Source organism: Leptinotarsa decemlineata, unplaced genomic scaffold (assembly GCF_025532065.1).
Source record: "Leptinotarsa decemlineata unplaced genomic scaffold, Ldec_3_MD MMD2_tig00026361_RagTag_RagTag, whole genome shotgun sequence".
Taxonomy (NCBI): domain Eukaryota; kingdom Metazoa; phylum Arthropoda; class Insecta; order Coleoptera; family Chrysomelidae; genus Leptinotarsa; species Leptinotarsa decemlineata.
The window spans coordinates 5,373,584-5,389,972 of record NW_027412704.1 but is presented as its reverse complement, the minus strand read 5'-3'; the positions used below and the strand labels follow the sequence as shown (position 1 = coordinate 5,389,972).

The window sequence follows — 16,389 nt, the reverse complement described above, 5'->3', positions numbered from 1 at the left end:
CTCGCTTGTTTGCCGACTATAAAATGACACTGGCTGCTCTCCCTTGTCGGTTATTTGCATCAGAATGCCACCGATTCCATCTCTACTTGCATCAGTATATACAACGGTTTGACATTTTGCATCAAAAATAATCAAAACGGGTTTATTAATCAAAATATTTTTGAAATCCTCAACAGTTTTTGAATGTGCCTCCGTCTACAGCCATTGACTAATTTTTTTAAACAATTTTGTTAGTATACTAGCTTTTTGTGCAAATTTATCAATGAACTTTTTAAAGTAACTCACCAAACCGAGGAACTGACGTAATTGATGAATATTTTGTGGAGTAGGAAAATTTTGTACAGCTTTTACCTTATTGTTACCAGGACGAATACCTGATTCATCAATTTCATAGCCTAAAAAGAGTATACTGGTTTGTAGAAATGAACATTTGTCCAAATTTAACGTTAAATGATTTTCCTTTAAAATTTGGAAGACATTTTGTAAAGTTTCAATATTTTCTGCCTTAGTTTTAGTTGCAATCAAGATATCATCGAGGTATATTATAATTTTATCAAATCTTAAATTTCCAAAAATTGAATGTATAGCTTTTTGAAAAAATACGGGTGCATTACAAAGGCCAAAGGGCATATGTAAAAACTCGTAATGCCCATCCGGCGTAACAAAAGCTGTTTTTTCTATTGAATCAGGGTGCATCTGAATTTGATAGTAGCCAGATTTGAAATCAAGACTTGTGAAAAATCGGCATCCCTTCAAAATCTATCTATCAAATCTTCTATACAAGGGAGAGGAGATTTTTCTTTAATAGTGATTTTGTTAAGCTCTCTATAGTCGACACACAAACGTTTTTCATTATTTTTCTTATCTACCAACAAAATAGGACTAGCAAACGGAGAACTGCTTTCGCGAATTATTCCTGCTTCTAATAATTCAGACACCAACTTTCTGACTATTGGTTTTTCACTTTGTGCCAACCTATATGGATTTCGTGCAACAACTTTCGGGTGACAAAGTTGAATTTTCATCAAGAACTTTTTAATACCCTTAAGTGATTTGAGAGAAGAAGCTACACAGTCACTATTTTCACGTAACAGGTCGTTTATCTCTTGATCAGAGTGAATCGAAATTTTTAAAATATTTTCAACTTTCTCTAGAGGTTCCTGTGCATAACTGAATGTTAAGTCATTGCCTACTCTTTGGTAATTGATTGCAATGTTTTCAGTAAAATTTCTACCAACTATACACTGACAATCAACTGACAAAGAATTGATAACATAAAATCGACAAAGCAATGTTATCTGATCGATTGTTACAGAAGCCTTGACAATCTCGTCTACCTTTGTAATGTTATCTAAAAAAACCTGATAATAATGCAGGAACTGATAGTTTGCACACTTTTAGTCCAAGCTCCTGTGCCAATTCATGTTCCAAAATAGAACAGTCACTACCAAAATCAATAAAAGCCAAAAGGGAAGTGTCATTGATTTTAATTTTTCGATAGAATTTATCTTTATTGGAACTCTCAATCACATTAATTTTTTGTGGTTTTTCTATGAACTTCTCTGATTTTACCTCGGTCTGTCTTTTTTGTGAGTAACAATCGGCTTCGATATGACCTTTTCTATGACAAAAATTGCACTTCCTTATATTATAACTTCTACACTCGCTTCTTTTGTGTCCCCGCTTATTACAATGAAAGCATTTAATTTGAGTGCTTTGTATTTTTAAATTTTTATCATTCTTCCCAGCAGGTTTTGGCTGTTCTAATTTGATATTTGAAGTATTGTTATATATTTGTTTGTGACTTGGCCCTGACTCAGCATATGTTCTGTCCCTCAAATAACTTGCTAAAAGATTGAGATCTGTAATATTAGCTGCTCTCACAGCCGACGCAACCGTGTCATCCCCGATTGCGCCAACAATGAGTGACACTTTATCAGCGTCTGAAAAATTCGCTTTCAATGCTTCTATTTCAGCTAGGTGATCGAAATGAAAACTGTACAATGATTCCCCCTCAAATGGTTTGTGATTAGCAACTTCCATAAAAAATTTATGGGTGTTCCTAACAGACTGAAATGTGGTAGAAAGAATTTTTTTCCATTTAGCCCACGAATAATTCGCCCAACCGATTTCCGTTTGAATATAAGTTTGAAACCATTGTGATGCAGTATTTCCAAGTTTACTCAAAGCAATAGTTTTTGTTGTATTATCGTCCCATTTAAAACATGTTGCATGTTGATCCACAATACTTAACCAGTCTCTAACCGAATCAGACTTTGGGTCAAATTCACAAATTGTAGAAACATTTTTCGACTCACCTCTTTCACAAAAATCAAAATAGGTGCTTCTTACCCTGGACCTCCGACCTTTACGTTTACCCGATTTCTCTCTATGTGCTCGTCGTTTGGGTTCACTGCTGCTAGACGACTCTTCAGAACTTGATGAAGATGAAGATTCTGAGGAACTCGACCTCCTACGGCGTTTTGTTGATCGCCGTCCTGCGATCTTCAAACATTCAACGTGGAGCGTAAGAAAAAAAAACGACGTAGATCCCTCTTCTGAGATGTTAGGAATGCCTCACTGGCTAACAACGATATTGAAACTCTTATAACACCACCAACTTTATAACATCTATTAGTCTATTCAACAACAATGTCAGTTTCAGACTGCCCCAGTTAAACATATTTCAACACACAAAGGAATGTATCATCCTCTTATGTAAACTTATCAGGTGATATTCAGGGCTGTCCCATCCAGTACTCCCAACAAGATAATGTCCAGGGCTGTCCGGAGCTCTGATCCTAACGCACTCCCTAACACAATATATTTCAACAAAATCGATAGACAAATCGTGGCATGTTTTGTTTATTTGCAGTGGTCTGCAGGTTTTTATACCTGACGATTATACAAAGTAACCGTTGCTGTTGCTGCGTCGCTTTTGATAATGTCTGCCACAGTAGCAGACGAAACGTCAGATATAAAACATGTAGACCACGGTTAATAAACCCGGAAATATTCAACAATTTTTTAGAAACCGGACGTGAAAGTCTACACACCCTAACTAACCATTCAAAACAATAGGTTCGGCATGGAACTTGAAACATTTCAGATTAAATCAACTCAAGGAACAATTCGGTCAGGCCGGTCCCAACTCCCTATACTGTAGATTAATGGACTGACACCTATCAAGAAACAACTACTTCCCTGGCTGATACCACAAAGGGCGTTGGATTATCCCGATTCCTCTTATGTGAAAAGCATTTCAAACTGAAAATTAAAGTTTTCGAAACGATAACAGAGCTACTTTGAAACTGAAACTTCAAACATTTACCATACTTCCCACAATGATATTGATTTCCACTGATTCAAAAACTCACTCTTGAATAACTAATCCAACATCTATTTGTTGAATTGCTCGTAAACTTCTGGCATGGATACGTCTAAGCCAATCCCTAGAATATTCCTTCGAGTGCCTATACCGCAAGGACGAAGGACTGATACCATCTTCGTTTCAAATCCATTCTGATCTCAACACCTCAATTCTTCAATTCCACATAAAATCTTACGAAGATTCGAGAAATATCTTCCCATGGCGCCATTTCTAATGGCAAAACAGGAAACAGATAGACAGAGATATATTTGACACATTTTCTGTTGAATGCTTATTGAAAGTCAGTTGAAAGATATGAATAAAACTAGTCATAAGTTGAAAGTACGAAATTATAAATTGTATTTCAAAAAAAATCAGATTGAATTTTATAATAACTTTTTAAAGAGTGTCAAACAACAAATTTTATATATAAGCAAGAGCTTCAAGATACATTTCAAAACACGGATGAATATTCAAGATGATAATTGTCTATCTGATATAAAAAATTAAATTCAAATAGGAATAACTGGATGTACCTACTCCAATGATCCTGGGTAATATAAAAACAGTTTGTCAGGAGAAAAGTTTGAAAGGATTTGGGAGATGATTGTTATTGACACTCAATCGATAATTACAAAACACAAGCCCTACAGGAACATCCTTAAGGCATTCTGAGAGCGGTTCCTGTGCGGAAGTAGCGATTCACATTGAATTTGAATCGTTGGAGTTTGAATCCATTTGGAAAAACGTTCTCAGGGAATGGATTCCACACCACTCTTAGTGGATTCAAATGTGCCAATTCAGTCAAATACTTCCCGTGAAAGTATCTATAGAAGATAGACAAATCCACTTTCTTCGATGCTCCAGACTATCAGAATTGCTAGTGATGTTCGCGTCTCCAATCAAGCGAATGACTCTTTTCTGGATGGAATCCAGCAGCTTCAGGGTATGCTTACGGACAGAGCTCCATACATGAGAACAATACTCCAAAGTATGTCTGATCTGAGCTTTATAAAGCATCAAAAGTTGCTGAGGTGGGTACAGTTTTCTGGTTCGGAACAGTGTTCCAAGCTTTTGAGAAGCAGCTTTAGCAATTCCAGCGACATGATTGTGCCAAGACATATTGGTGTCCATTTTGACCTCCAACAAACTTATCGAAGTCGATAGCATAATTGCCTGTCCTGTCTGCACCCCAATTCGAAATCACTACTAGATCCTCATTAAGATATGCAACTTCCCGCTGTCGGTGAAGATGTCCGTCTGTAACCGATGTCCTGGAATCGAAATGTAATGACGAGACAAGTGTGCTGTCATCAGCAAAGCAATATTTCGGATTCTTCGTTTTTTTTTCAATTAGTCGTTGGTATACGATGAAGAGAAGGTTGGAGACAATTTGGATCCCTGGGTAACACCAGCGTCGATCATAAACGTATTCGAGATATATCCATCGACGGGCACTTGCAGGGAACGTTCTTACAGTAAGCTGGAAAGCCATACACAAAAATGAGCCATAGCATCGAAGTTTGGCCAGCGAACCCTCATGCCACACACGGTCAAAGGCTTTAGAAATATCAAACGCAACAGCTCTTCATTCTCCATGTTTCTCGATTGCGTTATTTCAAATATGGGGGACATACTATAGAAGGTTATTTGGAAGATTTCTCGTGTCTTTTTTGCGAAAAGGTTGAACGCGAGCAATCTTCCAACAAGAAGGAAAACCCCTTTCTTGTAAGAGAGATTGAAAATTCTGCAAATACTGGTGCGACTTGATCCTGGTAACGACCTGGAAACATAATTTGGACACAAACAACTCTCCAATAAGGCTGTTCATGCATCGTTATCCACTTTTCATGAGATACAATTTCTCAGAGGTCAGTAAATCGCTTCTGTGCTCATCAGCCACATTCTCGTGGACCTCAAAGATAGTATCCACAGAAACAATAGAAAAAGCATTCAGTCAAACTCCAGATTCCTTCAGAATTTATGTGAGAGACTAGATTATTAATGAGTATTCCACAATGTTTTAAAATATTCCAGTGAGATTCAAAATATTGTGGAAGGCTTTCCAATACTCTCGAATGTTCGCTCTGGAGAGCGACACTTTCAGACCTGATATCTTCAAAAGTACATCCTTCAGGTGAAAACTGAAAACTAACTTCTTTCATTCCTCTCAAAACACACAGAGGTGATGAAAGTGAAGTTGGTAGGAATACACCAATATTGAAAAAACCTCACCAATTTTATTATTTGCTAGTGTTGTTGAGTACTATATCCGTCCATCGTGATTCTGCAAAACAAACTGCATAAACGACTACTAAGTTGACAGATGTAGTTTCAACAAGATAGTCGTTATCAATTGTCAAAGTTTGGGAGTCCTTGCTGGAAAACCCTATATATTGACTCTCAAACAAAGTAAAAAAACACCTATATAAAAACAACGTCAATTACATAATGATTACACCTTCATTTTGTTCAATTTAATGTAGTTGTGACATGCGATATCACGTTTGAGTTACAAGCCATGTATAATGCGTAATGATTTATCTTCGAAGAAAACACGATCAGGTTTTCCCAAACATGGGGAACAATATGAATGTTACACACATTACTACCTTTATGTAGACGGTTTGTCACTATCAAGAGGAAACCGTCGAAATGTACCAAAAATTGCGTCAGCAGCAATCGGCACTGGTCAACATGGAAGGTCCAATCCTGCTCCACGACAACGCCCATCCGCACATTTCACAAATCACGGTCCGAAAATTGAACAAATTGAGCGTCGAAGGTTTGCCTCACCCCCATACTTCCCAGACTTTTCTCCACAAGACTGCCATCTTTCCAACCACTTCCATAACTTTCTCACTGGTAGAACCTTCGCCAATCAGGACCTGACAAAAACGGCCTTCGTCGATTTATTCGAATCCCGAGCACCCAATTTTTATGCTGAGGAAATCATTCGACTTGTGTTGCGTTGGCAAAAGTGCAGTGATTGAATGGCGCTTATTTCGACTGAATTGAATGAGTATTCAGACAGTTTGAAGTAGATTCATAAAAAAGGACAAAATTTCACTATCATAAATGAACGATTGTTATATTTCGTGCAGTGAAATAAACATTTGTCTCGAAACCTAAACACCAGATTTCAGGCCAACATCGAAGGTTAATAACTCCACTTCAACATTTACTAATTTACTGTTTATATAAAGTGACTCACGCGATTCTGTTCGAATATTTCATATTTGGTTTATAATAACTGCTGAAGTGTTATAACATATAATTATATACCTTGACTTTCATGTCATGGGAACATTCAAGGTAGTGCGTTCTTCAGAAAAAAATCAAATAGCATCATTCCTGATCATACATGATGAGTTGAGGTAATCGCCATTCGGTGTCTTACTAAAAGAAATACACATTCACAACAATTCAGTAAAATTTTGGCGTTGGCATTTCCCGATACGTCTCAATCCTAGTGTAGTGGAAATTGCGACAAATCGATTCAGTTAGTCCAACATTCAATTAATCACTGCCGTCGATACTAGAGTTCAATATGGAGGCCACGGTCACTTCGAACCGCTATAAAAATAATGTGTTATCGAAATGATTGAACAATTTGCGCATTTTGATGACTCAACTGAGAAACTAGCAAGAAATAAATAATAATTTTCAAGAACAAAATCCAGTAAGATGTACTTTTACCTTCATACTTATTTTTGTTGTTTGAATGAACATTTGAAATATTTAACAGATTTTTATGAGAATCATCATCACCCCTACAGGGTATAAACTCAAAAACACCCCATCCTGTCAGGAAATGATTTAAAAAATTGTGAAGGCTCACCGATTATTGTTTTCAAAGCAATCCGTTTTAACCATTTCCTTCTTCAGATAACGTGAAGGAAATCGTTTCATTATGTGTATTGAAATATAATTATTTGTATTGATAACTTTCAATTTGCGATAAAGTAATTAAAAATAAAACGATGGATTCTACTCACTACCTATCTCATAAAATAGTTTCAATTGTGCTAGAAGCTATTATATAATCTGCTTTCGTATGCTTTCCTGAAAAGAGAAAGAGGAAGCAATCTAAAAGAAATAAATCATGTGTTTTGGAAATTTCCAACTTGACCAACTGGTACTGAAGACCTGTTTTGGTACTGAAGAACTGATAAGGCAAGTGTCTTATGGTGAAACATCGGATGTCTACCAGTGAGGATGACAATGTTCTATGTAAGTGAAATTTTACCTGTCTCATATACTGTATTGTGTAGCAATCCAGTGAATGATATCTTATTCAATTCCATAAAGAATTTTTGGAATACAAACTGAATAGATAATAGTGTTTTTTGTAAAATTCAGTGTTTATATATAAAAGTATTCCTTTCGGAAGTGTAATTCAATGTTTATATGAAAGTAGCTGTTTCAAGCAGGCTTTTTCTTCAAGGTTGTGTCTGAAAGTTACTTCTTTGCATGACCTACACATCTTTTTGAAGAGTTACTTTGTTGAAATTTATTGATTCCTTCCTTTCTTTGGGAGATTCCCATATTTTTTTTGTATCAAGATGGAGAAATAAAAAGCCAAAATCTTTATTTTTTTCAAAAAATATACCCCTTTCAGTTTAGTCTAACTTATGAACTGATTGAGATACGGTAAAATATTCAGGACTTCTTTATTCTCTATTGATTAACCTAACCTAAAATTCAAACTTTTAGATTATTTATTCCACTTTTAACGTTTGTTTATAAACAAAATTCTAGGATTTTTTTTTCAATTTTGATGTTCAAATATCTCATGAACTATAATAAATATGACTATATCACTCATATAAAATTTATCCTATATATATTCATTAATCATTTCACCGGAGCGGGGCTACGTGCAAACCGGCCATCGGATGGCCACGTAGCCCGCTGGATATGGGAATGACAGAATCACTTGTGGTTCTGTTATTTCCTGAATGGCATCCCAACAATGGCTCAATCCTAAGTTGCATATATCCGTCCGAGAGGATGAATGACACTGAGCCTATCAGCTGTCTCTACGGAACCTTCGAGATACTAAGCGCCTTCTCATCGTAGCATCGCCTTTTCACGATAAAGCCGGGCTCTGCCGTGATTGACCTTCTTTTCCTAGCTACTCGTGGGACTTTCATAGACAGAGTAAACTTAAAAATTATTTCTGACGCCGAGTCTACAGATGAGAGGGATGTCGAGCTTACGACTCCACCTGACCTCCCTGTAAATTTAGATCAGGAGCGAGTCTACAGAGAGCTTCCCAACCCTCCAACTCCTAATCCAATAACTGAACCTAAAAAAAAGGTTTGGTGGTACAGCCAGGAAACGACTGAGTCGTCTCCTCAAGAACGTGGTACCTTATGAAACCGCCTTGCACCAAATTCTTGAACGGTGAACGCAGAATCTGTCTCAGGTGGAGGAACAAACCCCCCATGAGCAGGTTAGCAAACGTTTGCGCTCAAGTGATGATTCACCAAAACCAGAGGCGAAAATGTCCTGCACGGTTGAATCTAAGGCATCGTCAGGTACAGCTGATGTGCAAAAACCCTCATATGGGAAGGTTGTCGCGGATATCAAGGTGGGAATCTTGCACCTTGACTCTCCGACTACTTCATTAACGATGAAACAACAGAGCATATAGTTTGTGCCTGCCCCGCAGGGGACCGAATCAGGTTTTTAGAGTTCGGCAGAGCCGTACTCTTACCATCTAAACTGAAAGACCACTCACCATACAAACTAATCGGCTTCGTTGAGAAGCTGGGTTTGGTCGAGCGTGAATAGATGTGAGCCACAATAAACCCTTATGGGTTTGTACCTAACCTAACCTAACCTAATCCGTTGCCAAAATTGTTCAGAATAGATTAAATATTTAAGCGAATAGCATGATGCGCCTACAAGCTATGAATGACCACCAATTCTCGTTGTAATACTTCCAAAGCGATTGTATCCAACATAAAAAACTTCGCTATTACCCTTCTAGGGCATTATCCGCCATTTTGTACCATAAATCACAAGGGAGGCGATAAAAACGTGAAAAATAGTTTCTGTTTATATTCATTGTATACCTAAAACACACGCGATCCAACAAAGTATGTCTTAGTAATGAGTATCCGTGATCGCTAAATACATAATTTCAACTTTATTGATGCAGGAAGACAAAATAAGTGCACTGCATTCTACAGTCCGCTTGTCTGGCAAAAAAATTAGGTACAGGAAATCCGACCCGGACATGCAACTCAATACTTTCGTTTCTTGGGGTCGGTGTTATCAGGAAACAAAATAAAAAGGGTGAAGTAACACACAAATTGCGGATTGATTTCAAACAGAACAATGAAACAAAGAGTTCTATGATTTTCAATCACTCAATTCTTCAACGGTTGCTCTTGAACATTTTATGAATTGGCGATTTTGTGAATTGGAAAAACTGAATATTTTTCAAGCAAAAACATTTAGAATATTTATACACTTAAATAATGTGGATGCAATTAATGAATATTCTTTAAAATCGAAATGAAAGTCAAAATTTTGAGTTTTGAAATCGTTATTTCCAAGAAACAAATAATAAAAATGTGGTCGTTCTGCTCTTCCGTAAAATAAAATAGTAAAATACCTATATATCTAACAGTATTTTTTATAAGAAATAAGCCTTCTTTCTTGTATTTTGACTTGAACAATCAGCCTGTACATTATGTAGTTTCATGATAAATAACTTCTCGTTGGAAATCGGAAACCAAAAAATGTAATTTCTCCCTCTCCACTCTACTTTAAACTAATCTGATCTTGTTTGTCGTCGAGCACTCTAGGTTTTATTGAGTCATTATAAATAATACTTTGATGGATATAGTTGACTTTGCTTCTAATAAGACATAACAAAAATTCATACACGTTCTATACTGTTTTACACTCCTCAAAACAAGGATCAGTACTCTGTAATGATCGTGTTGAAATTCAAACAATCAGCGTGCTTGCGAGCCTACATCGAGTGGAATACTCGCCTTAGGACCGCAGTACTAGTTCTTTCGAGGAAGGCTTGCGAAAACTAATGATTAACACCATTTTTGGCAAAACGATTGAGAACATCCGGAACCACCGCATCGTCAAATTGGTGCGAAAATATGAAGGCCGTTATGTTATGAAAAATTTGGTTGCATCTCCCCGATTTCATCAACGAACAGTTTTCGATAAGAACCTTATAACCATCGAGATTATCTAATTATTATAGAAAGTAAACTAATAAAGTCATCAGTAGTCAACTCTTGAACAGTATAAAAGCAGTTTGAGAGCCAAAACAGCAGATCTACTGCAAAAACTTTGAAACTAGCACTAACACGTCACTGTTGTTTTCATTTGCAGTGAATTGATTCACAATATTCAGCAGTATTGCGATAGGGCTTAGTTGAGAAAGATTCGATCATCTCGCTTGCGGTATTATGAATTACACTTTGATGGATATAGTTGACTTTGCTTTCATTGATACATAACAAAAATTCATGAGCGTTCTATACTGTTTTACACTCCTCAAATCAAGGATCACTACCTTGTAATGATAGTGTACAAGAATTAGTTTTTTGATGAATATAATAATGTGACCTTTGGAATTTACCTCTTTTGGTGATGATGATGAGGCCAGACGATACAGAAGAAGGAATGAACGTTTTATTCCCTGCTTCAGTGGTCTTATTTGGAGGTCGATTAATAATGGTGTGGGGTGGAATGATCAATGATCGTAAAGGATCTCTGATCGCCCAATGAGGTATTGGATGTCCAGATACGTTACAGAGTAGAAGCAGGAGGGCACACTTTCATTTCAATGCACGATGGGGCTCGGCCCCACGCTGCAGGGATCGTGCGTCAGTACCTACAAGCCCACAATAACACCACTTTGGTGTGGCCCACTTAGAGCCCGGACCTGAATTCTATCAAAATATCTGGGATCAATTGTTTATTACCTACTAGGTGTTTAGGGTGTAAGGACGGACTGAAAGGTTTATCCATTTCAATGTCTGAATGAAGTGGTCAATTTCTCAATAACAAGACATAGTTAATATGCTTCTCATTTTCTTTGTATACATGATAAATAAATAGAGTGATTGAGGAATGTCATTATCATTATATAATATTATAATATTTTCAAAAAGCAACTTCTTATTCAAATGAGGCTTTGGAAGCTCAGGGTCAAACAATTCAACGACAACCGAATTCAAATCTAGATGAATACGACAAACACATAATGAAGGACACATGAAAATCAATACAAGGGACAAACAAGTAGGATGGAATCGATTTCATGAAATGAAATGGGAGAGAAGGCAATAAACTAAAGAACTTAAGAGTTTTTGTGAGACTTGAATAGATAACAAGCCAGACGACTCTCTCGAAGAAAAATATTTCTTTCGAAAACAGACCATTCAACTACTTAGTTGAATGGTAAAATCGCCTGAGGCCAGGTCTTCATTATACAGCTCTATTTTGTTCTTGTGTTATCCAAATGAATGCTTAGTGTAATCTTTTTTAGAAAATATTCTGGATCGATCCCTACTTTATTGAAGCGGTTCCTCAAGTTTTTTGAATTCTCAAGGTTTTCCCAGTATATGGAGTTGATAATTGTTTATAGTTTTCAAAACCTGTTTCCATTTTCAGACCAATCCCAATTTTAGTATTGAATAGTAATATTGAATACAGTCTATAATTAGATGTTTCAAAATCAAAGACAAAACATTTCTCGATATATTTTAATATTTTTGGTCAGTAAATCTTAATATCAATCAGTTGATGTATGTTTTTCTAGGTATGTTCAAAATTCAAGTTTTCAATATGGATTCAAAGAGCGACAGAGTTAATTTCTTTGAAATTGAAAGGAATAACACTGTATAACTTGGGAGCCAGGTATGAATAGCTTCTTTGGCCAATCTTCTTCAACATTTTTATAATGTCAATAGAATTCAATCTAGACCTAGTGTTATATTTATGATTAGCACTTTCAGCTTGTTTATACAGATTATCGCATAAAGATATAAGGTTTGTTCAACATGATTTTTATTATCCATTTCTGTACCTTTGCTGAGTTTTTGGTGACCCCTCCCCAAGCGATTATGCCATAATACAAATGTGTTTGGACATACATGTTTACATAAAGAATGAATAGACTAGGACCAAACACTGTTCCCTGCGGAACTCCATAACTGACTACTCTAGTGCTGCTTACTTCATTTTCTATAGTGACACATTGTTTTCGGTCAGTCAAGTAACTTCTCATTAGGTGATATGCATTTCCCCGAAATCCAATATTTTCGAGAGTTTTAAGCAGGTTACAATGGCTCACCATATCAAGTGCTGTTACCAGATCGATAAAAAGACATATAGCAGGTTTTTTCGCATCCAAAGCGCTATGTATTTTCCTTGTTATCTCGGCTATAGCATCTTGAGTTGATCTGTCCTCCATAAATCCGTATTGCTTCTCCTGAATCAAGTTACATTTTTTGATGAAACATGTTATCCTGGACTTTAATACATTTTCTCAAAAATTTTTGATATATTCAAAATAAGCAATATGGGTCTATAGTTTGAAATTTCAGGATTATCCATAGATTTGTGGGGTAGTTTGATGACATCAATTTTGAGCTATTCTAGGAATCTACCAGTTTCTAAATGAGTTAGCGGTTTCACAAAGTATTCAATACCTTCCGTCAATGTATTCGCTTCAATATTGTCCAATCCGAGAGCTTTATTCTGTTTCAGTTCTTTAATCATGTTCCTAACTCCAAGCTCAACTGCCGGGCACATATGTATTGAATTATTAATTATTTCACTAGAAAATTTTCTCCAACTTTTATTTCCTTTGTCAGATTTAAGCTAATATCTTTGGTTACTTCGTAGTTCATGGAGAGTCTCACGAATTGTTAGAGAAGAAGGTCCATCATGGTAGAGCTCTGCCTTACCATGATCAAATTTAGTATCAATGAATAGTTTCAGAGTCATAAATCCGTTCGGTACGGTTTGCTCATAAATAATCATTTGATATGTTTGCGAAACTTCAACTGTGTTTGTGTCAAAGACATAATTCACTTCAATCTTTACTTATTCCCTAAGATATAAGCCAATAATTCTGAAATCGGGATGGACCAAAATCAAAGTAACTGTTTTTTCAACTCACCGACAACTGTGGGTTCCAAATCGATGAAAACAGCACGAGGAACGTGCTTTCCCGCTCCAGTTTCGCTGAAAAAGGTGTTGAAGGAATCATCACCCCCTCCCACGGTCTTGTCGGATGGCATCTGTCCATCTGGCTGGATTCCGTGCTCCAGGCAGTACAGCTCCCAGCAGGCGTTTCCAATCTGAACGCCGGCTTGGCCGATGTGGACGGAAATGCATTCCCTCTGGAAAAAAAAGGAAACAAGTGAATAATAAATATCCTTGAAAGATTGCTGATTTAGGGACAAGTAGTTTTTTAATAATATTCATATACGCAGTATAATGATGGCGATATTGTTGAAGTTTCAATAGAAATAGGCATCAAAGTATCTTTGGAACAGTTACAAGACTAACGAAGAAGAGGGTGAAACATGAGAAAATTCTTGATCCCGCAACAATCTTTGAAAAGCTCTTCGAACTATTTGGGCGGCGGGTTTCTGCTAGTTGGAATTAGGATATGAATGTTGGAAGTGTAAAACAAAACATCTCCAAAGTGGACATCCCAAAGATCGGCATATGCCAACTCATCACTGAGTAATCCCACCCAAATTGTATGCAGCTAGTGATAAACCAACTGATCACCATAACCCCAAGAATAACCAGTGAACTCATCACCAGAAATAGGTCAACTCATAACCAGGCCCAATCGGAATGACACTCTTTTTGGAAGAGTAATATCAACTAAACCGATTTCAACTAATTCATTAACCACTGAAATGAAGAAAAAAGTACAATTCGTACTCGTTAATAACACGTTCTTCCAGAAAACTGATGAGGATTGGGAAAAATTTACCTCTACCCAGCAAATAACTAACTATTTTTGTCAAAATCATTTTTATTGTATGTAGTCTAGAAACAATATTATGTGGAATTCACGAAGAAAATTTTGGAAAAGTCTCTCTAATATGATGAGAATCACTTGCAGGGATTTTCTGATAGAGATGAAACAGGTTTGTTTTCTGTTCTAATTTCAATATCTGTCTCGAGATATAATTGTAATTCTGAAGTTGAATTCAATGATGACACTGTTCAGTATCTTGGGAAATAATTTATTTGAGAGGCTCTATGTATGACAAATTTCTGTTGAAAGTTATGAAGGGAATAATAATAACTGATTACTAAGTTATTCTTTCATAAAATCTGAAAAAATACCCTTTTCACTTTGCCTTAAAAGCGAAGTTAGAGTTGGTTATCATTCTAAAATAATTATAGGAGCAGTATGAACAACAACACAGTATTTTTAGAAGAATGAAAATCTGTCTATATGTTTTTTACAAACACATTCACAGACAATAATACATTACCAAGATTGATTCATTGAACAATCCTCAAGATTTTGATCATAAGATTAAGTAAATGTGGTTTAGAAATCAAGTATTCACAGTGGACTTTCCAGTTCCAACTGCCTTTTATGTTGAGACTAAAAAATACAACGTGCGAATTGATAGGTTAACATTTATTATCATAAAAAAAGAGTTGTTAGAAAACCATGAAGAAATATCAGTGAGGGCTTTACTAAAATTCTATTCGTACCGGACTCAGAATAGAACCTTGTGGCACACCAATAGGAATACCACGTAATGAAGACTTCACGTTTCGTCAAAAGTTGTTTTTATCGTTCATGATGAGGAAAACATACTGTTTTCCATTGAAGAGAAATGATTCTGTCTAAATGAAGGTAGCATAGATTTTTAATCCATTAGTTAGCTACTGGAGGTATTTAAAGGCACAATTAATATAATATCTGAGTAATATGGATGATCGGTAGGAATCTGGTTCAAAAAATTATAAAATTTATTATACACATAATATTCACTTTAGTCATCTTTGATACTTTATACAACTTTCTGAAGACAAAAAAAATTGAAGCAGTAATCTTGAGTTCACTGTATAACAGAATGCTATAATAAAATTTTCGGCCACCCAGATAAAATTTCGACAAAATAAAACGAGGAAGTAACTATGCCTGTTATTTGAATGTCGTTTGTTAAAGAATAACAAAGCGTCAAGACGTATAATACTTACAAGAACAGAACTCTTGAATAAATAAATAAAGAAGGGGAATATCACCTTCCGCCTTCCGGAAGACATCAGAATACGATTTCTGCCAGAGATGACACATTCAGACGAGATGAATAACTATGTAGTAATAATGCATAATGTATTTTGGTTGACAGAGTTTTTTGCCTGGAATATAATTTCATGGAATAATTCTTTGAATATTCAGGATAATAATCAAACTGGAAATCTGTATTTTTCAAACCATAAAAATAAATATTCCTTTTAGAGTTCAACAATGATTTAAGTTTATCATTTTTGTCGTGAAAATGATGAAAATGTTAATTGAAAATGATCATTTGGAATAATAGTTTGGTTTATTCGGTTCTTCCGAGATAATGTTGAGCCATTCGTAATATGTAAATCGATTAATAACAAAATTTTCGATTGTTTACAGAATATTAGAGATCAAAACAACACAGGTACTGATATCGCATTCATCTCTCTCATTATATTGCGATTTTTTAAAATAATATGAATAAATTCGTCTATTTTGTTTCGTTGTTGAAATGAAAGAGATAACTATTTCATTTCTTAACTTATGAAAACGCGATATTTATGAAAAAATAGGCTACGAGTATTCTGGTTGAAGCAATTTTCATGTAGGACTTTATTTAAAACAGAACTTTCCACTATGTAGGAAAATTGATAGAGATAAACATTTCTCATTTCATTCAAATTATTCATTTCTATCAAATATTATTCATTCGGTATCATCTCGTTAACGGAACACAACAGAAATGCTCTCTGTC

General features: G+C 35.7%; 1 protein-coding gene across 1 annotated transcript in view; it reads right to left on the bottom strand.

Annotated features, from left to right (window-relative positions):
- Positions 1 to 16,389, bottom strand: part of LOC111502048 (tubulin alpha-3 chain) — a 46,477-nt gene that overhangs the window by 14,549 nt on the left and 15,539 nt on the right. Inside the window, exon 2 of the mRNA XM_023156011.2 lies at positions 13,542 to 13,764. Coding sequence (XP_023011779.1) covers positions 13,542 to 13,764 — 223 coding nt within the window. The remainder of the gene's footprint in view (positions 1 to 13,541; positions 13,765 to 16,389) is intronic.